The sequence below is a fragment of the Diadema antillarum genome, unplaced genomic scaffold, assembly GCF_040938485.1.
Source record: "Diadema antillarum isolate AM-2024a unplaced genomic scaffold, OU_Dant_1.0 seq00000032_RagTag, whole genome shotgun sequence".
Taxonomy (NCBI): domain Eukaryota; kingdom Metazoa; phylum Echinodermata; class Echinoidea; order Diadematoida; family Diadematidae; genus Diadema; species Diadema antillarum.
Window position 1 is genome coordinate 254,802 of NW_027271148.1, and position 24,758 is coordinate 279,559.

The 24,758-nt window shown below is 39.4% G+C and overlaps 1 protein-coding gene across 1 annotated transcript in view; it reads right to left on the reverse strand.

Moving 5' to 3' along the window:
* Positions 1-5,414: 5,414 nt before the first annotated feature.
* Positions 5,415-24,758, reverse strand: part of LOC139725309 (uncharacterized) — a 59,064-nt gene continuing 39,720 nt past the window's right edge. Inside the window, exons 13-19 of the mRNA XM_071636399.1 lie at positions 22,783-22,861; positions 16,295-16,890; positions 15,131-15,240; positions 11,649-11,786; positions 9,470-9,550; positions 8,286-8,419; positions 5,415-5,595 (exon numbers count right to left, since the gene is read on the reverse strand). Coding sequence (XP_071492500.1) covers positions 5,415-5,595; positions 8,286-8,419; positions 9,470-9,550; positions 11,649-11,786; positions 15,131-15,240; positions 16,295-16,890; positions 22,783-22,861 — 1,319 coding nt within the window. The remainder of the gene's footprint in view (positions 5,596-8,285; positions 8,420-9,469; positions 9,551-11,648; positions 11,787-15,130; positions 15,241-16,294; positions 16,891-22,782; positions 22,862-24,758) is intronic.

Sequence of the window (24,758 nt, forward strand, 5' to 3'; positions counted from 1 at the left end):
GTTGCCCCAACTGCGATGTACAACAGTAACTACATTTTTTTTCTTGAGAAGAGCAGGCTCCCAAAGAAATTACACAAAGACAGCAGGCTGATTTGTCAGGAAGAAGACTCCTTTGTTATGACGGAGTTAAAGCTAAGCAACAGTTTGTAAAAGGTGTTACACATTCATGAGATACGGGGAGATGACTTTATGCAACCAAAAAAAAAAAGAATTTAAAAGGAAAAGGTGTCAGAATAATGCCTCTAAGTCCATCAGAATATCCCTGGAGCCATAGAACCGTTGGAAAACAAAGCCATGATTTCTACATTTTGCTATTAAAGTCAAAATTGCAGCCAAACCAATGTCCAACCCCTCTTGAATGCCTCTGTGTACAGGTCCTATCAAAGCAGGCCAGTCTAAAATGCAGGAAATAATCACGAGAATATCCTACAGTGTATACGTATCATGCATAATTCAGTGACATACCTTGTGATATTTAAGGACATATGAACTCTACATTGTAATCTGATGGAAACAAAATACAAATACATTTACTGTATCCAAGAAGGCATCGCCATTCAGTAAATCTATCTCCAAGTTGATAACATGACTAAATAATAACTGATAACAATCATAAGGATGGTAAATGGAGAAAAAACAATCAAGTACAGTAAATATAATATTTGAGATTCAACATTACTTTTTTGATACACAAAGCTGCACATTTTTTCTGTCTGTCTCTCTTTTTCCTTCCCCTTTTCTATCTATATTGTTAATTTAATTCTTTGCCATGCCTCTCATCATGAAAATCAACCTTCTTATTTTCATGATCAATGATAATTGCTAGTCAGTATTCTTTGCCCTGCCCAGTGGACCCACCCATAGCCTATCATACGTTGTATACAACCTCTATACAATGTGGTACCTACAACGGGTGCTACAATTATGACACAAAATAGCTTTGAGAGTGATATACATGTACGTATGTATGACATGGCCATGAAGGGGGGGGGGGATGGTAAAAAGGGTGGGGATGTAAGGGGTGTAAAGGAGAACAGAGTCACACATCAGAAAACTTAGCTTGTTGTGTACTGGTTGTGTACCTACAATCTCTCCCTAACATTAAGTTTAAAACGAAAACAGCCCATGAAAAGCATTTGTTGTTGTTGTTTTCAAATGAACCATCTTGTTACAGGACATAGGTATAGTGTATTCCTGTTATAATGAACATAGTTATAATGAAATTCTGGTTACAACGAAGTATCAAAAAATATTCAGGCCGCAACATTATCCACTCTATGTATTTTTATTGTTTATTTGTTCGGTTAAAATAAAATATCAATATAACGAAAGAAGACTGCCATTCCCGAGGACTTCGTTATAATGGGAGTCTACTGTGTGTTGATAGAACATTCATATGTCTTTTGGACTGTTGCATTTACCTAGTTCAGGATTCATTTCCAGTGTATACTTGGAATACATGTACATAAGCTTAAGCACCAGCAGTGTTTGCAATTTAAAAAAGGACTAGAACGGACAGCGATGGAACATGTATACTAGCACTACGTCTTTATCTCGCTATGTCTAGAAAATTATCCATGCAATTAAATTAATAAGCAGTAGGTACAGGAAAAGAAAACACAACAATGATAACAACAAAACAGGTGGAGGAGGGCTGTAAAACTTAATGGCCTTTGGATGAACAACACATCACATTCAACACAAATGAATATACACGTAACACTATAAAACAGATAATACACTTCATGCCTTGGACATATTTGTTACATTGTATTCTTAATACTTCTCTTTAACACTGCTGACTCTTGCTCATACTTCTGAGACAAAAAGAAAGAAAGAAATCAAACAAACAAATACCCGAACAAACAAAAGATAAAACTTACATACATACCAGCCTCTCTCTCATTGTCCAAAAGTTATGAGTGGAGATTGCACAGTGCATTTCACATTCTATAAAAGTGCTTTCACCTCTACTGAAAGGGCAAAGGTCAGATCACCTCTTACTGCTTACAAGTGGAAAGGGGGGCCCTATATGTGAGGCCACTGCCCAAATTGCCTTATCTGCTTTAATATGAAGGAATTATTCATGGCTAGAATTATATGCCTGAAGTACAAACCAAAACAAAAGTACTGTGACTTGTTCATAGATACATTATATCCTTGTTGCTGTTGTTGTTGTCGTTAAATGTGAGCTGATAAACTGAGCGGCATGGTGGTTTATGCCAATTATGACTGTATAACAATGATTTTACATATTCTACGCACATCGTCTCCTCAGAATTCTTTATTTTCACAGAATAATTCCACAAGGGTTCTCACATAATGAGACAAAAAATAATCATGATGAGAAGAGAAAGTTACTATATGACAAACAGTCTTGAATTGTCATTTTGGTTGTTGTAATGCAGATTCATTGCTAGCACAAAATATCAATATAACTTAATATGATTCAGTTTCATGGGTACAAGTATTTATCGTATCAGTTATCATGCGATATTGTGTTTTATTCATGACTGATATAATATCGTCTACTGCAACACCTACACTTGTTGTACAGGCACATGAATTATATATAGTCTGTCATGTAGGTTGCATGTACATTGTTTTATCTGTTTTTCACATAGTTATCACACAACATAAAAGTTAATAATGTGGGGCATACAGTCATAGAATCAGTAAACACAATCCTGATGTCCTGTTGGTATGGTACAGCTCGCCAGAGTTGGCATCAAAATTTCCAAGAAAATTTGAAGGGGAAAAAGCAGTGACAGAAATCTACAAATTTTGGTTCGCAGACATAGATGTGAAACCAATGATAAATACAAACAACAAAAACAAAAGGGAGAAAGAGAAAAAGAGAAAAAAAAGGAGGACAGAAAACTAATATTAAAAGAAGTGTGCTGCATACGAGTCAAGTTCCTTGCCCGCACCTTCTTGTGTCAGTTTGAAAATCAAGGCAGACAAATTGTCAATTACATACAATCGTACAAAATTGTTCACAACGACATGTGTCTGCTAAAAATGGCTCGTTTTCTGCTGCATGCGAGAATCTTGTAACCATGCAGTACGAGCAGTTGGATGTTTAGGGGTGGATGATATTTCGAGTATTTTCATAAGTCACTCATGTATATTGTATATTGTGTATGTGTTGTATTTCAGAGGGAGGGAGTGAAGAGGAGAATATGTAGAAATATTGCTTTATCCTGTTGCACAGTTAGTATGTCTTTCTCGTGGATTTAAATTGAATATTCACTTTTAGAGGCACATATACTTCTCTGGCTGTCAAAGTCATATTTAGTGTGGAGTATTAAGATGTGCGCTCTAATACTGTACACGCCATACGTTTGTGAGGGTTTTATTTTTGCAAATTTTGCGAGTAGGGTGCTATTCAGGAATTTAAAAACACATGAAAGTACCAACTCTGCTACCAATGTGAAAGCGACGAGCACACATGAACTACTCTATACATTACTGTTCTCCATGATCACGAATTCAACCACTCGCAGAATTGTCACCACTCGCAGAATTGTCGGGAAATTCATGAAAAATTAATTATTAAATAACTGTTGTTGCTGAGTTGTACTGGACATTTAAACAGACTATCTGGTTCTTTGTGTATGCATAATGCATGCTTGTGGTGCTTGATGTCAAAATAGTACACAGGGCACAATAAGGAATGCTTAAAGGAGAAGACCTAACTCAGCAGAGCTGGCAAAGCCTAATGGAAACATTTCTTGTAGCTTCAAACTAATTTTGAATCAGTCACTAAAGCCCGCTGCACATTATACGATCCAACAGGTCGTACGACCTCAAGACCGGAAGTGTGACGTCACCAGCCTAGCCAGTTTCCAGTCGTGCGACTGGGTCTTAGCGCCAGTCGTACAGATTTGACATGCTGAATTTCCACAACCGGATGTGGGCTTTAAGCCAATCATGATACAGTATTATGCAAAAAGTATAGAAGTGCATGCAATGCGCACTGTGTGCGCTTGTATACTCATTGGTGACCTACTGAAGCCAGAACGGTCATAAGACTAGTTGTAAGGTCAGGTCGTATAGTGTGCATTGCCAGGCCGTACGACCTGGTCTCATGGTCTTATATGCGATATAAGGTCGTATAGTCGTGAGTCGTATAGTGTGCGGCGGGCTTGAGAGTTGACCCTTCTGCAACTGAACGAGGAAAGCTTGAGCTGTGGAAAGAACTTTTAAACAAAGCATGCAACTTTGCATCAACAATTTTGCAAAGGTTGTAAAACATGCGTACACCTTTCATATTCAGCAGAACACCCTAGACCTTGCTTGGATTCCACAGATTTCTGTGTCCTGCCATAAAAATATCACAGTTTATGGTTCAACGTTTGAGCTGTGAAAGGAAATTGGTGAACCTTTGCCAGAAAACGATACAAAGCCTCAGTACACAAACAAACAAACAAACACACACACTCCCACACACACACACACACCCACACACATACACATCCACACCCACAGAAAGGCAAAGTGATCAACGTCCAAAGCTGACTGCTGCACAAATAAACACACACGAGAATGATCTGATCGTTACAGTGAAGAGCAAACCAACGAGAGCAAGTATCACCTACTAATATACCATGAAATAAGTTATCGACCCCTTTTTCCCACTGACCTTCGATAATTCTGACCCAAAACCATCCACCATCCCGTGTCCCATACTACAACCAAAATGGGGAAAGCTCAAATTGTGGAAAGCACATTACCAAAGCATGCAAACTATGCATTTTTACAATTTCGTAAAGAAAGCCTGTGTACAACTGTAATATTCAGCAGAATGTGTACACTTGAATGCATGTCTCCACAACAAAATTTCACTATTAACAAAGCGAATTTTGAACAAGAAGAAGCAAATATCCCATGTATGACAGGTCGGTATTTAGTCTCTTTTTAGCATCACAGTTACGTGTAATTTAGATAATTATTTCATTACAATAAAGCGACTTCTACAAATGAGCAAATGTTATAAAGAGAGGGCTTTATGTTACGGCTCAGGGTACGTACGTAGGTATAATGCACAGCAACATCCAGCAACTACATGATGCTACTTGTCGCTGCAAGAGTGTGGTTACTGGCCTTCCATGGATGCACCCATGATGACAAAAAAGTACAGATTTGTTTCCTCAGTGAAAGAGACCATTCTTGAGTTAGTCACAGCTGTTAATGCCTGTGGTTCTCCATGTACAACTGTACAGATCCTCAGACACTGTGCTCATGCATCTACGGGATTACCCAGCGTTGACACAGTCCAGCCATGACATAGCAGCCCCTTGAGAGTGAGTTTCAGCTATCTCCAGTAGTCAGGCTTGTGGGGGAGCTCCGGGTGGGGGCTTGGAAGGGGGGGGGGGGGGGTTTCGGAGACAGGGCGGAGGGGGAGGGACCAGCTAGCTGGCCGTGTTGGAGAAGGGTCGTAACCTCTCCAGCTGTATCTCCAGGGCAAGACGTTGGTCGGTCAGCGCTCGCAGCTCCTGCTGCATCTCGCCGTTGTGTCGGGAGAGCTTCGTGTTCTCCTCCTTCTCCTGGCGAATCCGCGCCTGCACAGACTTCTTGTTTCCCGTCCGCAGCCTGGATGGGTGGGGGGGGGGGGGGGGGGGGGGGGACAAAAGAGGTGGAGGTGAGCTGTTTGCAATGCATAACCAGGGCAAAGTTTAGAGTAGGCAGCATACATTAGTGTCCTTTCCCTCATTACTACTTTAAATCTTGGGAGGAGGAAACATTAATTAAGTATCAGCCTTGATAATCATACTCCACAATCTTCAATAATGCCCCCGGTATCCTTAGGGGGAGAGGAATAAATACAGTTAGTAGAGGAGATCTTTAAAGTTGCTATTAAAAATGATGTGCAGTTTTAGGAAAGCCGACCTTTGTGGTGACGAGAGTTCTCTCGCAATACGAGCAGATAATAATCCATTATAAAAAATTCATTAAAATCATAAATGTTTTGATATCTTGGCAGAAGTGACACAGGTTGGCACAGTGGATGGAAAAACCAGAGTGGAGTTTTGGGAAGTAAATCCTCTCTTTTGGCTTTGATCACAGTGAGTATCTAAGTGTTATCCATTCTAATCCCGCACCACTTTCAAAATTCATACTAAGTTTATTTTGTTTGCTTTTTATTTCTCAGGCACAATTCACTTGAAATAACTTAAAGCAAAGAATGCCTACCATTTTTGCTTTTCAATATCTTGATTCAACTCTCAAGGAATCTGGTTATATCTTATAGGAATGTGACACTTTTCCCCCCTCTGGCAAAATATTACAAAGCAGGCAAAGCAAAGAAGTTATTTTGTTATGTATTCAGTTTATCTACAATTTATTGATCTATTCATACATCACACATTGTATCTGTAGCCACAGTTAGTACATATTGGTTTCACATATATACATGTACATCTCATTCATTCTTCCCTTTTTATGCAGGCTTGAATGAGAAAGAAAGATTCAATTGATTTCATCTCCAGATGGAATTTGAACAGACTCTGGTGACATCAGATCTTGTTCTCTCACTATGAACACATTGCAAGCCTGACCCTAATCTAGAGCAGGGGCTTAATCAGAGCCAGATCAGAGCCAGTTTAGAGCCAATGCCCCAGTCTGGCCCCTCACAAAGGCAGTATGAGAGAAGTATCTATTGGTCATTTCTTTCACTGATAAACAAGATGAATAATAAGACCTTACTTTTGGTATACTCTCATGCAAAGAGAAATCTACTGCTGAAGACCATAAAGAGACCAGTCGCGTGAGAGTAACCACGTGACAATGGCAATGAGCCATAAAAACATGGACACATTCTTCAAGTAATGGCACCTTCATTGTACCCAAACGTGATTAATGTTACCTTCCTGTACTACTACACTGTACATAATGAAAGTACTTTATTCTCCGCTTGCATGCCATACTTTGACGTGGCAGGGAGTCTGCTTTCATATACAGTGTACAATGTGAGATCTACACTCTCCCTCTCCATTCTCTGCTTTCTTCTCCTTCTGCTCCTTGTTATCTTCTTTATCTATTTCCTTTTATAGCTCTATTTACTCTTTTTCTTTTTCTTTTTTGTCCAACTTCATCCTCCCGATTTACTCCACTTCCCTCTATCATCCTCTTTGCACTGATCATTGGTCTCTATTCTAGAGGTCTATTGAGTTTTCAGTTGGTATACTAGTAACAAGGTATTGTATCATCACTACTATCGTTCCATTGCCATCATCATCATCATCATTACCATCATCTTCACCACCATTATCATCTCCATCATCATTATCACCATCATCATCATCATCATTATCATCCCTATCACCATCACCATCATCATCACAATCATCTTCATCTTCATCATCAATGTCATCATCATCTGATATTCTCCATCATCACAAGCAGTAACATCATCATCACCTTCATCATTACAATCATCATCTTCATCATCACCATCACCATCATTACCATCATCTTCACCACCATTATCATCTCCATCATCATCATTATCACCATCATCATCATCATCATTATCATCCCTATCACCATCACCATCATCATCACAATCATCTTCATCTTCATCATCAATGTCATCATCATCTGATATTCTCCATCATCACAAGCAGTAACATCATCATCACCTTCATCATTACAATCATCATCTTCATCACCATCATCACCATCATCACCATTATCACCATCATCACCATCATCACCATCATCATCCCCATCATTACATGTGTCACCATCACCATCACCATCACCATCATCATCTCTATCATCATCACCATCATCATCACCATCACCATCATCATCACGATCACCATCATCATCATCATCACCATCGCTACCATCATCATCACGACATCACCTTCATTATCACCATCATCTTCATCATACCATCATCACCTTCGTCATCATCACATCAATTTTGCAATAAAGCCCAAAATATAATGACATATCACTGTTTTCCTCAATAAACCATAAAGGTAGATGGTTTAGTCTAGAAACATTCTTATTATAACTATTGTTTACACTTTGTATATATATGAAACAATACTTAACACTGATTATACTGATTCAAATTTTTACCTTGGTTGTTTCTATCACTAACTCACATTTTAGAACTATTTTGAAGCACTACAGCTGGGTTTTTGTTTCATCTGCAAATGGTAAATAATGCCTTGAACAGTGGTCACGTAAAATTAATCCAAACACACAAAACATCACTGTCACGAGCAGCACTGTAGGTTCCTGGAGAAAGAAAGGGAGAGGTTACTCACTCTGCTACACCAAGGGGAACTGGAGCCGACATATGCCTCGTCCTCTCCTTGGAGAACTGCTCTCGTTTCCTCTCCGCGGCATCTGGGTCGCCCGAGGCGTGCCGCCCCTTGTTGCTCAAGCTGTCTGGTGACAACTGTGCAAGAAAAATACGGCCGTATGGTGAGCGATTTTGCATCAATACATTTGCAGCAGTGGTGAAATGTTGACACATTTACAGCGTCTAGTAAAGTGATGTTATGAATAAAAGTAGTACATGTGCTTTAGTGTGTCTAACATGCATATACATATGGGCCGTGACGCGAGAAAAGGGCCCTTAGCTCCGCTGCGCGCAAACGCCAGAAAACGGCGCGGAAGTTTGACAAAGCAATACGCGCAAAAAAGATCAACTAGCTAACTGTGCGCACATGCATAGACTCATCATAAAGTGAGAGGATTTGGACAAAACATGCTTTTTTGAATGTCGTAATGGGGTCATTTAGGATTGGAATTTCAGAAAAAGGTTTGCATATCTAAATACGTCAGAGTTCCTTCCACAATGTGGAGGTGAAAACTCATTTTCGGTATTTAATGCCCTAAGGGTCCTTTTCTCGTGTCACGGCCCATATAATTTCTTTGACTGCGGATTTATACAATTCATCTGGAATAAAACTAAAACTCATGTTACTGAAACAGTACTAACTACAAAAAAATTTGTATGTGTAACTACTACACTACAAGTACTTGCTGATGCTGACTACTTATTCTAGGGCATGCACTGACTTCAGCCTATGCCATCTCGGGTTCCATCATCATACACATGAACATTGTGCACATACGTGTAGTTGCACCTCCGTACTTGTCTATGGAGGTACTCAGTTCACTATTGTTATCAAGGCCTGTGTTGTTCTTTAGTACACGGATGTCAATGACCCCACTTCTCCCTCTTCTTACAGTTCTCTGTTTAGACTCCCAGCAGTGTGAGGGAATCAGCAGATTGCTAATCCTCTCCATTATTACTGGGTAGTGGTAAGATTAGAGTAAGGATTAGGGTTAGAGTTAGGGTTAGGGTTAGAGTTTGGGCTAGGGTTAGGATTAGGTTCAGGATTAGGATTAAGATTAGGGCCAGGGGAAGGGTCAGGGGTAATTGCCTAGGGGGTAATTGCCCTAGACCACAGAAAATATATTTGATACTGGTGTATCTCACCTGTTCACTGCCTTCTATTAAGTTCTCTTCGCTGGCTGACGGCCGTGGGGGCGGGACAGGAGGGAATGTCTGGTCCTGTGGCTGAGCAGAGATGGTTGAAAACTCTTCAAGGTTTGAGTCTCACAATGTGGCAGAGCATTACACTGGTCAAACATTTAACCCATTACTTCCCAAATTCTGAAATTCCAATTCACTTCGTGCAGGACTCATTAGATTACTGTGGGCAACGGGTTCAGGAAGTACAACATCGACAGTGTTAACCCGTTGAGGACAGGCTGATTTTGCTACAACACGCATTTCCCATAGACACTTTCCCGAGAGGCCCGAGTATACTTGGGCCTTGTCTTCAACAGGTTAAAAGTCCAGTTAGTGCTCATTTTAGTGTACACAGATTTGTAGATATACGTCACTGTCTTTATAAATGATTGCAAACATTGTATACTGCAACATTCTATTCTTGTAAAATCTTGTACTGTTTCTTTACTTTGCATCTTACTGTGACATTAACTCCATTCTCTAAAAACTTTGAACAAAAATTTCGCAGTGCACACTTTTAATTGCATGTTGTAGAGAACAATCTGATTTCTTCTCCCTTTGCTTTGAAATGCAGTTACCATGGCAGTAACCTGACCATACCCAATGACAAGTATTAATTACATGGTTTAGTTATCACTATGACAGCTACGGGTATTCTACTGCACAATAACTGCAAATGTCTTTATGAAATACATGTATAAAGGCAAAGGTGTGTTGCTGTGTTGTCTGCAAAGACACAGTCAACAGCCTGAAACGAAATATCACCCAATCTTAACCCACTGGAGATGTCCACTGTTTGCAAAGGACTTGATTCTAATTCTACTTGTCCATCAAGCAAAAACTCATTGTCCATGGAAGTAATGATTAATATACACATTACTCCTGGAATCAGCAATGTCATATCCATGGCATTATGTAGCAGTTGCAGATAAAATCTAGCATCTTCTTCAAAAATATCACTTAGAGATGCCTTGAGCATGCAGAAAAATCAATATATCAGATAAAATGACTAAATCACTTGAACTGACACACTGTAAAGCAAGATATTTTTGCGACATGAAATTTTTGTGACTAGGAGTCGATGGCCTTCGCCCCATGAAATTTTCTCAAATTACCACTGGCATTCAATTCATATAGTGCAGACAAGAACTTTTGCATGCATTTCAATTTTGCGAATTCTTGCTCTCACGAAAGTCGCGAAAACATTAACCCTAACTAGGCCGGGGGGGCCTCCGAGGCCCCCCCCCCTCGACGTTCCGCGCGATGTATCGCAATCGCAAAAAGCTATCGCCGCGACATTTCATGATTTTTTTCTTTCGAATCTCGCGCATCTTTTGACACCAAATTTGCAACGCCCGGGCGCGCATAAATATGTACATGCATGGCAGACCAAAAATTGCTCAAAAACGTGAATTCGTGTACAATTTCAATGCAAACTGTGCTTACAAGCAAATTTTATAAAAGCATGATTATTTTGGTGTTTTATTGATTAAAATCAATGAATAACATATTTTCATGTTCGGAGCTATGTCGCGGACAAATTTCATCGAAAAAACAAAGAAATACATAAGAAATTCAAAAGAACAATAAAATACTTAAGAATTTTTTCTGATATCACAATCTTTTTTATTACATTTGCTAAGGACACTAAAAAGAATATTTACACAAAAAAAGTGCCTGTTTTGAGCTTTATTTTGTGATTTATACAAAATAGTCTGATTTCATGCATCATTATGCATAAATTAGCATAACTTAGCATAAATGATAATTTTTTGAACAATTAACTTCAAGATATTTTAGATTACATTATAGGCAATGTGTGTGCCAATTTTCGTCGCGATCGCGCAGTCGACAGCCGAGATCTGGAGGGGGGCCTGGGAGGCCCCCCCCGGCTCTATCAACTACCTACATAGCCCGGCCTAGTTAGGGTTAAAATGCACGCAAACATCTCTGGTTTTACAGTGTACCAGCGGGAGACAATTTCATTTTACATCACGCTTGATTCCTTCATGCCATTTCGATGCTACACAGGCGTAAAGCAAGAAACTTTCTCCAAACGACAACACGCAAGCCGCCAGGAGAGGGCGGCTTTCTCGTGATTTCAGCAATTCCCGCAGGAGAGACTGTCAGCAGAAGAACTCACCACCTTGTTGTTGCAATCGAGTGACACGCCACGTCTGTCGGCTTTCAGACTCGAGGATTTCGTCTTCATCGCCTCAAACTTGCTGAAGTCGGCAAAGCCTGGCTCCATCGACACATCCATGCTCACAGCTTTGCTTTGCTGCACAACAAAAGATGAAAATAGATAGATACATGAAGATGGATAAAGATAAAGAAAGATAGATAGATAGATAGATAGATAGATAGATAGATAGACAGATAGATAGACAGATAGACAGATAGATAGATAGATAGATAGACAGATAGATAGATAGATAGATAGACAGATAGATAGATAGATAGATAGACAGATAGATAGATAGATAGATAGACAGATAGATAGATAGATAGATAGATAGACAGATAGATAGATAGATAGACAGATAGATAGATAGATAGATAAATAGATAGATAGACACACAGATAGATAGATAGATATACATTTCAGAAAAATAGATGTACATTTAAAAAGATAGATACATTTATTTTGGAAAGATAGACAGATACCACACAGGCAGATAGAGGAGAGAGAGAGAGAATGAAAGGTATATCTTTTTCAGTATCAAAAAGGTCTATCACAATTGGCTTTGTGCAGTGAAATCAACACACTGAAGCTGATCATTTCACTCACTGTCTTGTACATTTCAACCCAAAGTTGGCAAAGCGTAACCATGGATGTTACACCTCCTAACTTCCAGACGGTATAATATGAATACAACCCTAAACGATAACGCAGTAAAAAAATGTCATCGATCGTGATGAGGATGATGACACCGATGGCAGTGGTATCTACAGTGGCATCATCATTGTCATCATCTCCTTTTATAACAGCAATAATGATAATGATACCAGAGGCAGTAACATCGCCCATTCATCCATCATGGTTGAATGCCAGCCAGACAGAGCTGAAGAAGTGACTTGAATGAGTCACAAAACTGTTCTTGCTCTGATTTACACAAGTACAGTTGAACAGATTTATATGCACACTTTTACCATACCACCTGGATGAATCAAAATCTATATTGATACCAAATAGTAAAAAACAAGAACAAAAAGAAGAGAAAAGGTATCATGGATAAAAATATGTTTTTATACAGCGCAATTCAACTCAAAAGTAGGTTCTAAAAGCGCCTTTATATCCACAAATGTCCATAGAAAGTAACAACTGAAATGGAAACCACATAACATAACGGTATAATTGTAGAACATTGTATACTCATGAAATTACTGAGAGTTGCAAGCTAAATGAAATAAGTGGGTTTACTGTTTTTTAAACAGTCCAGGATTTGAGATCTTGGGATCTGAGTGACATACATATCATTATGCAATCAACACTGTGAGAAGTCTCTCCATCTATAAAAGGAAACTGCAACACCTAAAGAATACATGCATGGAAAACTGGCTTCGATCAGAATGAAACTTGACGCTGGAAACTACTTTTCCTGCGATAGTATCTACTTCTACAAAAATAAAGCGAAAGTCACTTCTACCCTCAGTATGTGATCCATTTTTGTCCAATTGGTCAAACCACTCCCAATATTCTCGCTATCTGACACAGGACGCGACATAATTATCCAATATCGCTGATGCCGGCCACTCGTCAAATTAATGCCAAGGATTTCCTAATTGGCTCCCGCAAACTATTTCCTGTCCGATAGAAACTACCGCGAGTTTGACTGCCACTTCCACCTTGATCGCTTGAAGATTGTCTCACACAGCAAACTATATCAGAGCTACAACTGTAGCCATTCAGTCAAAATATGTGCACAAAAATATGCCATCTCAACGGCCAGCAGTAGGGACAGCAGACACTGTGGAGGTATCTGGCACAAAACGATCTGCTGGGTCATATACCACGACATGCCGAGAGACGTATCTCGCACTGACTAAAAGAACGGAGACTGACAGCGGACAAAGGGAACATGATTACACTACAAATGTATTTTCACTTTCAGAGTGGGCGAAACTCAAGAGATGTCAAATCATCTTTGGAGATTTATGACACTGTGTCGTAACTCAGCGTGAAGAGAAAATTGAATAAAGCTGGATGCTACAGTTGCAGCTTTCACTTCCTAAGTTTCCACTGATTCCAGGCAAGCTACACTTGAGTGCAGTTTTGATTGTCTGTGCTTTACATGTACATTTTATTTCCTTTTTGGCCTTGTTGGCAACGTTGTTTTGGTGATTAATACACACAATGTACTGAACACACCATAAGAACATCAAGAATGTTTACTGATATACAGTCAAACCCATCTTTTATGTAGTAGCCATCCTATCTACATTGTACATGTGCACAGTGGCCATTTGCTGCATGATATGCCGCAGTACAAATTACCCCCAAAGAGAAGCTACTGTATGGGTAAAGGACACTCCATACAGTGGCCAAATGTCAAATGTGGCCAGCAGCAACTAAACGTGGTCTTTCCTGGTCAATATCTCACATGTCTACATTGGCCATAGACTCCAGGCTAAGTGTTGTGTGTGGGAGTTCTAATTACATTGTAGTTACTATAATTTCTAGTCAAAAGGGGCCTGAGCTTTCGATCCTAGCAGAATCTTTGTAAGAGGCAACAATGTCATTTTGCCTCTGACAAAGATTCTGCTTGGATCGAAAGCTCAGGCCCCTTTTGACTCCATTTTACTGCACTGGCTCGCCACTATTGGATAAGCAGTTTTAAGCAGCTTTTTTTTTGTGCTACTATAATTTCTGTAAGGCCATTTGTGTCTAACATGACATACATGTACTACCATTGTCTCTACTTCTTTCTTTTTGCTTTTTTTTTCATCAAAGGCACACCACGTTTCAAACTACAGTACTAAAGTATAAGATACCCCAAAATGATGCCCAGTTTTTGCACCCATTCATTTTTTAGACATTTCTGTTGGAGTACCCAATTACCTTTTTGCACTCATAAATGTACAATAAACATGTACACGATACATACTACTGAGGAAGATATTGCTTGGAAAAAAAAAAAAATCTAATCCTTTATAACATGACTACAGTGAGACTGAAAAATGTTTGCATAGGATCTGTATATCCCAAGCTCTACTGATCCTTGATAACCTTCTGACACTCAATCTGCAGGTAACGTACCTCCACCTGCCAGGCTGTAGAATCCAGTTTCACTTTGGAGGCACTGCGGTAGAGTGGATAATGCTCTTAAAAGGAAACTTTCAAAACTCATAGTCGCGAGTTCAAATCCAGCATGGTGCCTACATCCATCAGCAAGGCAGTTAATACATCAACATTGTCTCTCTTTATCGAGCTGTATATAAACTGATATGTGAAAATGCTGATTTTTTTTTTTTTTTTGTATGTGTATGTACTGCTTTTACCAGTCGACCGTTTCTGGTGAAAGCTGTACATACAAAAAAAAAAGAGAACAAAAAATGGGGGGGGGGGGGGGTAGTGGGAAAGGGGCTACCCTGGGTCAAGACTCGGACTGTACTATAATTTACCTGAACTTGTTGTGCCGTCGGTCTTGGAGGTATGACAGGCCTTGGCGATGAGGTGCTGCCCGACTTTTCTAAATATCGAAAGACAGTTTCATTTTTGTTCAAAAACAGTTAGCAAGTCATGAATACAAGAGAAATGATACGAACACTGTTGACAGAAACCCATAAAGGAACATATTTTTCCTTGGTCATAACTGCATGAAGATCAAGAAATTTAGAGAGAATTGCTGGTGATTGCAGGCACAATTAGCAGAAACAGGAACGTGAAGGAAGGCATTAAAATCAGTCTCTACCCAATCAGAAGCAAGCCATCTGAACTTAGCAATCAAATTTAAAGAGAAGGCTTCGGTCCATCGAGCAGGGGGCATGAATGCGGGCACACAGAGCAATGGATCACAGCTAACACGGATTTGATGATTGATTTGACAGGTTTGACAATACACTGTGTTACAACAAGAAGGAGATGCGGCAAAAACACAGCAACATTTCATCTCAGCACAATGACAAAGAGATATCTTGGTTCTGACAAAGAATATAAATGCAATCACTTTTTCTTACGCTTGAATTTTGAGCCACGAAAACATTTACGTACTACCCCCTTTACTCTCATGTATCAACGAAGACAGGACCATTTGCATGCAACATATTCAAATACTCAGAACTTGAAACCTGTACCCTGTCAAACTGAGTTATGCGCATATATGTTTTGTGTCATCAGCTATATATACCAATACATCTATACAAGCTTTGGTATCAGAGGTAACTTTTGGAAGCATAACTTCCTCTTTTGATTACATCTGCCAGTCCCACTCTGCTCTACGGGTGATACTGCATGAATGGTGAGTGGTAACTATGGTGAATGGTGACTGACTTCAATTTGGCCATTGCAACAGTGTGAATCGCAAGTTTGCAGATTTATCTTGCTTGACACACACACACACATGCAATCATACAGAGTAGGAATGCTGTACTCCGTTTACCAGAGGCATGCTGGGAATGGCACACTTAACAATATCAATACATTGAGCGCACAAGTACAGTGTATGGATAAATGAATGAACATGACCTTCTAGTTTTCAAACATGGTTTATAGATATCATTCATAGTTGAGCATGCCTGATCACAGCTCAGCATAGTAATAAGGGAGAGGGATTCTATTAGGCTTACCACCTTGGAACACAAGATTCAGATCGAGGGAGCTAGACCGTGAATGATTGCGCTGCTTTCGAGGGGGTGGGGGAGGGGCCGGCAGAGCAGTCCCTTCTGGTTTGGGGAGGGGTAGAGACCCCTCCGCCGCCAGGGTTGCATTCAGTGACTCCGACGGCCTAGGGCGGGGCAGGGAGGCACCTGAGAATGGCACCCCACCCTGGGAGTCTGTTGCATTGGGGCGGGGCTGGTTCTGTCCTTCCAGCTTCTTCATGTCTCTGGCCGACAAGAGGGCAGGGAGGACGGCTTGGGAAGACTCCGCCGAAGTTTGCACCAAGGATGCCCTGCCCTCCTCAGTCGTCACCTGGGGGAGGGCGAGGCGCAGGGAATCGGAGGGAAGGGCCACACCGTTGCTCCCCTGCAGTGAGGAGTTCTGCGGTACGGCATCGTGGACGATGTGGTGGAACTGCTTGGCCCCGCCCTGTTTCTTGGGCTGTGGGCGGGGTAGGGTGGCCGCCCGCTCTGCCACTGTCACATTCTCCGCCCGCGCCTTCTGCTGACGACTAATGGCCAGACGTTCAACTCGCTGTGTCCTGCTCGTCACACCTGAATGAGACCTGTACCGATAAACGCACCTTGCAACATCAACCCAACTCTTCAACGTCTTCAATAGAATTGAACAACGCTGGTGCCATTTCTCAAAATTAGTGTTCAGTACTTCATGTCCCTACACTATGGGGCTACAAACAATATATCACTGATAATAAGAAAACAAATATTGACTAAAAATAAAATCATAATTCTAAGATATTTTCTAAATCTCTTGAATTACCCATAGCATGTCTATGGACATATCCAAAAATTTGCCGAAACTTCTAGCATTTACAATTGCATACAATATAATGATAAAGGGCATACTGTAATTCAAATGTGTTGCTTGTAGTGAGTGCAACTTTGTAGCACATAAGGTCTGTGGGAGTTAGACTAAGTTGAACTAGAGACCCGCGGGTCCAGCGCTCACCTGAGTATCACAAGTTCACTTTTCACGCAGTCACTACTTAATCTAAATTACCCACAGCTCTACCAAAATTTGACCAAACATTCTCAAGAAGAAGATGAACATGTACAATTAGGTCCCAAATTCGGACCTCCCCACCCCTCCCCCCTGCCCACAAGGGGGGCACCCCTGGATCTGCTATCAAACAAACTTGAAACTACAGTCATTGAATGTACTAACTCATAGTATTAACTTAGCTCTATCACTTCTGATTCTAGAGGAGATTTTTAAAGATTCCTTAATTTTGGGAGATTTGGGTCCCTTGGGGCCCTCCAGGTGGGACATGGTGCCCATTTGAACAAATTAAGATCCTGCACCCCTAGGGATGCTACCTGCCAAGTTTGGTGAAAATGGGTGATGGGGTTCTCACGAAGGAGATAAAAATGTACAATTTGGGCCCCAATTAGGACCCCTCCCCATCCCCCTCCCCTGGGTCCCAAGGGGAGCACCCCTGATTCCACCATGAACAAATTTGAAGCTACAGTCATCAATGTACTATCTCATAGTATTAACTTAGCTCTATCACTTCTGGTTCTAGAGAAGAAGATTTTTAAATGAAAGAAAGATATCCTTTAGAGGGATGAAGGTTCAGGTGTGAGTTTCTTCAGTTTGTCTCCCTCTACAAATGAAATTTGTTGAGATCGCAACTGCTGATCTGTAAATTAACAAACATGTCGGAAAAAAGGAACCAGTGGGACTCGAACCTGTCATCTACTGCTTTCCGAGCAGCGACACTACCACCAGGCTGTCCCTGGTTGCCGGCAGTGACATGATGAACATCCGAAATTCCGACATTGTTATGTCGGAATTTCGGGACAGCCTGGTGGCAGTGTCACTGCCCGGAAAGCAGTAGATGACAGGTTCGAGTCCCACTGGTTCCTTTTTTCCGACATGTTTGTTAATTTACAGATCAGCAGTTGTGATCTTAACAAATTGAATTTGTAGAGGGAGACAAACTGAAGAAACTCACACCAGAAGATCTTTAAAGATACCTTAATTTTTTTTTTTTTTTTTTTTTGGGGGGGGGTTTGGGGCCCCCTGGGGCCCCCCTGGATGGGGCATGGTGCCCATTTAACAAATTGAGATCCTAACCCGCTAGGAATGCTATCTACCAAGTTTGGTAAAAATCCATCATTTGGACCCCCCCCCCCCCCCCCCCCCGCGCCCTAAGGGGGGCACCCCTGGATCTGCCATGAACAAACTTGAAACTACAGTCATTAAGGTACTAACTCATAGTATTAACTTAGCGCTATCACTTCTGGTTCTAGATAAGAAGATTTTTAAAGATTCCTAAATTTGGGGGGGGGGGGGGGTGTGGGGCCCCCCTGGGTGGGGCATGGTGCCCATTTTAACAAATTGAGATCCTAACCCCCTTAGGATGCTACCTGCCAAGTTTGGTGAAAATCGGTCTTGGGGTTTTCAAGAAGAAGATGAAAATGTAAAAAGTTTACGCACGACGCACGAGGGACGCCGGACGCCGGACGAAGAGCGATCGCAATAGCTCACTTGAGCCTTCGGCTCAGGTCAACTAAAAATCTACAGAGTGATTGGCAATTGACAATAGCTACATTTGAAACAGCCAGAAGTGTTGTTCAACTGAAAATCTGCCTGTTAATGCAAGCGTATCTTATTTTGTTGCAGTGATAATATCAACTGAAAATATCAACTGAACAACAAACTTTATTTCTAAAGAACACTCTCTCCTTAAGATATCCAAGAGTTATCTTAAAACAAAGACGCAACTTTGGAATTAGGTGTATCTGGCAGCTGAACAGCAAACCATAATGATTAGAAATGGTCTATGGAATCATTATGTTGCTTTGCAACCCTACCAAAAAAAAAAAATAATAATAATAATGGCATTAAAAGGTTAAGAACTCAAATGCAAATATAGTAGCTTGCTCAGGAATTAAATCAATGTATATACCCATATTGAGCTGCAATGATTTATCTTCTTTGCTTTTTTTTTTTCAAGACTGCCATTAGTATATGCTAATTAGGGCTGGTAATTTCCATAATCACCAGTTTTACTTTCTATATGTGACCCTGCACCACAAAACCAACAAAAAGTCGCCAGACATGGATTTTCAGTTGAGGGCAGATTCTGATAGAGCAGACTCTGAGCTTTAAAATGATGTATAACTCAATTCAAATGGACTCTCCTAACCTATCTAAGTATTTGAAAGAAAGCACACACTCTGGAAAAGTGTGAACTGAGGAAAGAGGCTCTGAAGTACAGGGTCTATTCAAGTGCTTAATCTTTAGTAAGTGGTGCTAGGTGTACTTGTTTGGTGAATGGGACAAAAAACAGGATGTAAATCACAACAACAATGAAGGGATTATCAGATTACGCTGAAATTGAGCATGCTCTATTAACACACTCTGTCCATGATTACAGCCAACTTTCAAAGAGGTAGCATTACTCTTTCAAGAGTTAGTAGAGTTGTAAGTGGAGAGCTTGCATAGGATTTTTCAAGAAATGAAAATATAAAAGACATACCTGTACCTGATCAAACTATTCTACCAAAAAAAGGGTTGTAGAAAAACTGCAGAAAATCCACTTTTCCATTCATTTTAGGATTTCAAACTCAAGAATATAGAATACACATGTAGCTTTCTCAGAAAATGTGAAAAACTCAAAATTGACTTGGTTGATCTCTTTCACCTTTTTTGAGTCCTGATGTAAAATCAAGGAGTGCGACTTTTTGTTGGTTTCGTGATGCATGGTCACATATTGGGGATGCAAGGAAATCAAGTGAGAGTTGTTGTGGAGACCGTCAGTCTCATCCTGTCAGGTGTAAAAGGGCTTATAAGACATTTATGCCTTTCTAACACACGGAATAAACACAGCAAAATTAACACTGCACCCTTTTACCTCTAGCATGACAGATAGATTATCAAAACACAGTACACTGGAGTAAAGATTAAAAAACAAAAAACAAAACTAAAACGATGAAAGTGCTGGATATTCAATGAGTCAGATGTTAGTTACCCACCTCATACCAGAAAACCAAATCTAAAATTAAGGATTATTTGATTCAGTAAAGATTGAAGACAACTACGAAGATCTCTTGCAAACTAGAACATCTCCTACATTGTAAGTGTCCACTTAAACAACAGAAAAACCAAATGCTATGCTCTTCGCTTTAATACCATATTTTCAAAAGTCTCTGGTACCAATGTCACTACAGACCATTGTCAAATGTGAACTGACTTTAATATATATACAAGCAGTGCATGAATGACAGGGTCTCATTTGTACTAAACTCAATACAGGTTGGGCAAATCATACTATCGTTATTTTTGCATTTATATATGTAAGAGTTTGCACCGTGCTCTCAATTAACATCTCAACGACATAAAATCTACATATGTGCATTTATGATAAGGAATGCATCAAATTAATAATCATACACCATAACATCCTACATGTGTCATTAGTTACACAAGGTGAAAGTGTTAAAATACTTGAAATTAAATTGATTTAAATTACTTAAAGTATGTGCCATTACAATCAACGAATAATTAATCACTGTCTGTTGATAATGACTGAATATGATACTAAAAAAAAAGATCTCTTCAGTGGCGCATTATCTGTCACGCCTACTCATGCCATGTTAGTAAGTGAAATGCACATTAGTAGAACCTTCCAAAAACACGCAAAAAAACGATGAAAAAATACACAATACTCCATGAAAAATATTCATATTAGCAGGAGTAACCCCTCATCACAATACCCTGACAAAGCCACGCTCATCAACATTGAGAAAACTCAAAAGTTCAAAGATTCAACTGAAGGGGGAGAACAAATTTGACCTTTGTTCCAGAAGTAAGAACTTTGACATTTGAACTATAAACTCACGTAGAAATTTCTAAGTTGAGGAAGGTTATACAAATCTGAAAAATTGCAGGTTTTCACAATGTATACTATTATGCTGCCTTGAATCAAGTAATTGTGTTTAAATGTCTAATTCATTACATGCTGGACTGCATCGCAGAATTCAATGCTGTGTCTTTTGCACGCAGCATGCCTCTCTTCAATTTCCATTTGTTATTTTTTCTATTTTTTATTTTTTTAAATGAAGTGGGACTATAAATGGAAAACTTCCCGCCAGGAAAAATGGAAAATTCTAAAAATCAGAATATCAAAGTTTGGCCACTTTTATCAGGCTTTTGTAGTGATTGGCCACATCTTCAACATCTTTAATAAAATGTTCACTCATGAAATGGAAAGATACAACGGTTCTGAATTAATATCTTAGCCATTTTAAAGTTCAATAAGTCAATGCCCGGCATTGCACAATCGACCATGCTAGTATCATCCTATTTTTTTTTTTTTTTTTGGTCATAGTGTGATTTTAAAGATGTCAACACAACACTCAACTATTAGACATTGAAAATTCAAGTGATGATTTTAAACTTGAATGCTGTGTGCTTCAGAATACACTGTCTTGAAAACTTTCTTGGACAGGGTTATACTAATGTAAGCTTATCCTCCAGTCTTGTGAAGAAAACAAAAAATTTAAATAATAATTCTTGAACCTTTTGAAGACAGAACAAATAGCAGAAACTTTGTCAGTCATGTGATTTTAAATATGATAACAGTATGCATTACAATATAGTCACTATTCACCATGCATTAGGTTACACATCAGCAGAGAATAAAGTTGTGATGGTGCTATAAAAAATGAGGAAACTGAAAAAAAACTCAAACAAACAAGATAAATCATGAGTAGCATACCCAGCGTTATCCTCTGGTTGACTACAGCATAATACCGGGGGTAAAATGGAAAGAGATGAAAACGACAAACTTGAAAAACTCTGCTCAAATCATAGAGAGGTATGTAGAAGCAAAACAAATATTTTGCAAAATATTTCAGAACACATGCATGAAGAACACATAAAATCATAAGAGTTAAAGTCATAATGTTGTGGAGAGTTGGGAACTAAACTAGTCCATGGAATCAGGCCTACAATGGCCATGGAAAAATAATAAAGGAATTAACAGACTGTGTTTGTTTATTTCCATATTTGCAAAGGGGGGAGCACAAGAAAGAAAAGCAACATTCTATAGTCAAGTCTCAACCGTAGGTCTGGTCTGGACATGGCACTTAAAAAAAGGAGTACGTTGGCGCTTAAAACAAGACTACAAAGAGAAGGGCTCTTTGCAGATTGGTCTTGTGCTTGAAATTTCTCAAGCATATAGTAAAAGATTTGGCCACAATTACTACCTCAATCTTTTTCCCAACTCCCTGGATAGTACTGATGATTCATTCAATTGGCAAGGAGCTTTGAAAGTTATACACTCTCCGCTACTTTCAGCCATAATGTGATACTCTAGGGAATGTATAAATGGATTAGTATCAAACTCGGTGACGGGTATACCGAATGGTAATTTCAAAAGGTTAGTCTTTGCTTGTGATGGCTTTTCGAAGCAAACCGATGGTTTTACCTGGAACGGTTTCGGGGGATTCGGGGGTGGGGCGGTATCTTCTCCACCACTTCCCCCACGGTTTGGCAGGGTGGGGCAGCTAAGGAATCTACCAGGGGGAAAAGAATGCGAAGAATGTAAAGAATGCAGTGCAGAAAAGAGAGAACTCTCATGACATTATCCTGCTCAAACATTCATACACAATTCAATACATCCTGAAAGACTTGTAAAACATGGAAAGTCATGAAATTAACCAACAAACTAGCCAAACTCTGTACACAGTTTCAGAGGTGACATGTAAGACTCTGAAGAATATTACTGATGAAACCTCAAACATACATTGACTGTCAATGTTTTTTTCTTTTCTTGGACTATATGACACCATACAATAGATAAGTAATGTAAAGAGGAAATGGCAAATATGTCATTCCATGACATACATAATGTTTTTATCTGAGTTGTTTCCCATTCTCTACATCTCTCAGACAACAGTACAACAGAAATTGCTAAAAATATCTGTCCTTATAAAAGGCAATGCAATGATATTAAATAATCAGGGCTGCCAATATTCATACAATTAGATATATACACCTTCATCTTCATCACATTCAGGGAAATCCCCATTTGTCAAACACATCTCAACAGTCAAGAATTACAGATCAGGAGAACCATTTTTTTTTCTCCAGTCTGGATATGAGACTACAATTTCCAGGAAGTCTCCAATAGTAAATAGAATCAGCTAGAATGCTTTATGCGACTCAAACACACAGTCTACAATGCAGTACATGTATTTGTCCAGCTCAGATTTTGACTGATACCGCATCAAACCACACATACTGTTGTTGCAGTAGTGAATGACCACCAAGCACTTTCACTCATATGATATAACATAACATTCCCATGCACAATATATTTTGCTTCTAAATATCCAAGCTGGTTGGTGGCTCCTTGCTTTAAACATACATTTTGTACATGTACAGTGCAGTATTTTGGCTTAAAGGGTGTGTACAGTTCTGGTCGGGGTGAGGATTTAGCTTTTAACGTTTTGCAATATATACAGAAACCACTCTATGAGATGTCAAAGACCATGCAATTCTAAGGGGTATCAAAAGTTTATTTGATGGAAATCAGTTTTGAAATGTCTGAGATATCCAAAAACAATGTGAAACAAAGAGATCCTAATAAAGGTGGGGCATGTCGCCTTTTATTACTATCACTTTTGGGGATATCTCAGCCATTTGAAATCCAATTTTCATCAAATAAACGTTAAATCCTTCTTAAAATCACATGCTCTTTCATATTTCATTATAGGTTTCTCATTATCTCACTTAGGAATGTTCAAAACATGAATCCCCACCTCAACCACTACTGTACAGTCCCTTTAAGCAAAGAATGTGGTGTTGGATGAAAAAAAAAGATAACAAAAAAATTCACCCTGGTGTCAGGTAATACTCATCTGGTGAATATCATGCAAACAGGAAGAATATTTCCTTCTTCTGCATAAAAATACTTGACATATTTCATTGTACGTAAATATCACATATGACAGCATGGTACAATGTATGTGGTGATATTGCAAGTGGCAGTACATCATTCACGCAAAAATACATACACATGTATGTACAACTGTGGGGTTGTCTTTAGCCCCAACTCTTGATAATGTGAAATTAGTACAAAAATCTCATACAATAGTATGTCAATCTCCTGAAATTTGCATACATTATGTATTATAACATAGTATTTGATTATATAAACATAAAGTATTCATACATATTATATACATGTATAGATTGAAAACATTACCCACATTAGTTGGTTCTTTGCAAAACACTGAGTAGAGTCAATAGCCTTGTGGTATGTTCTCAACAACAAGGCAACCTACAATTGTATGAGGCAGTGCATTTTGTCTACATGTTCATTCATTTATCCATTTTGTCATATTACACAGTTACACATACACATTCTAATACAAAGATGGTGACACTGCAGATACATTG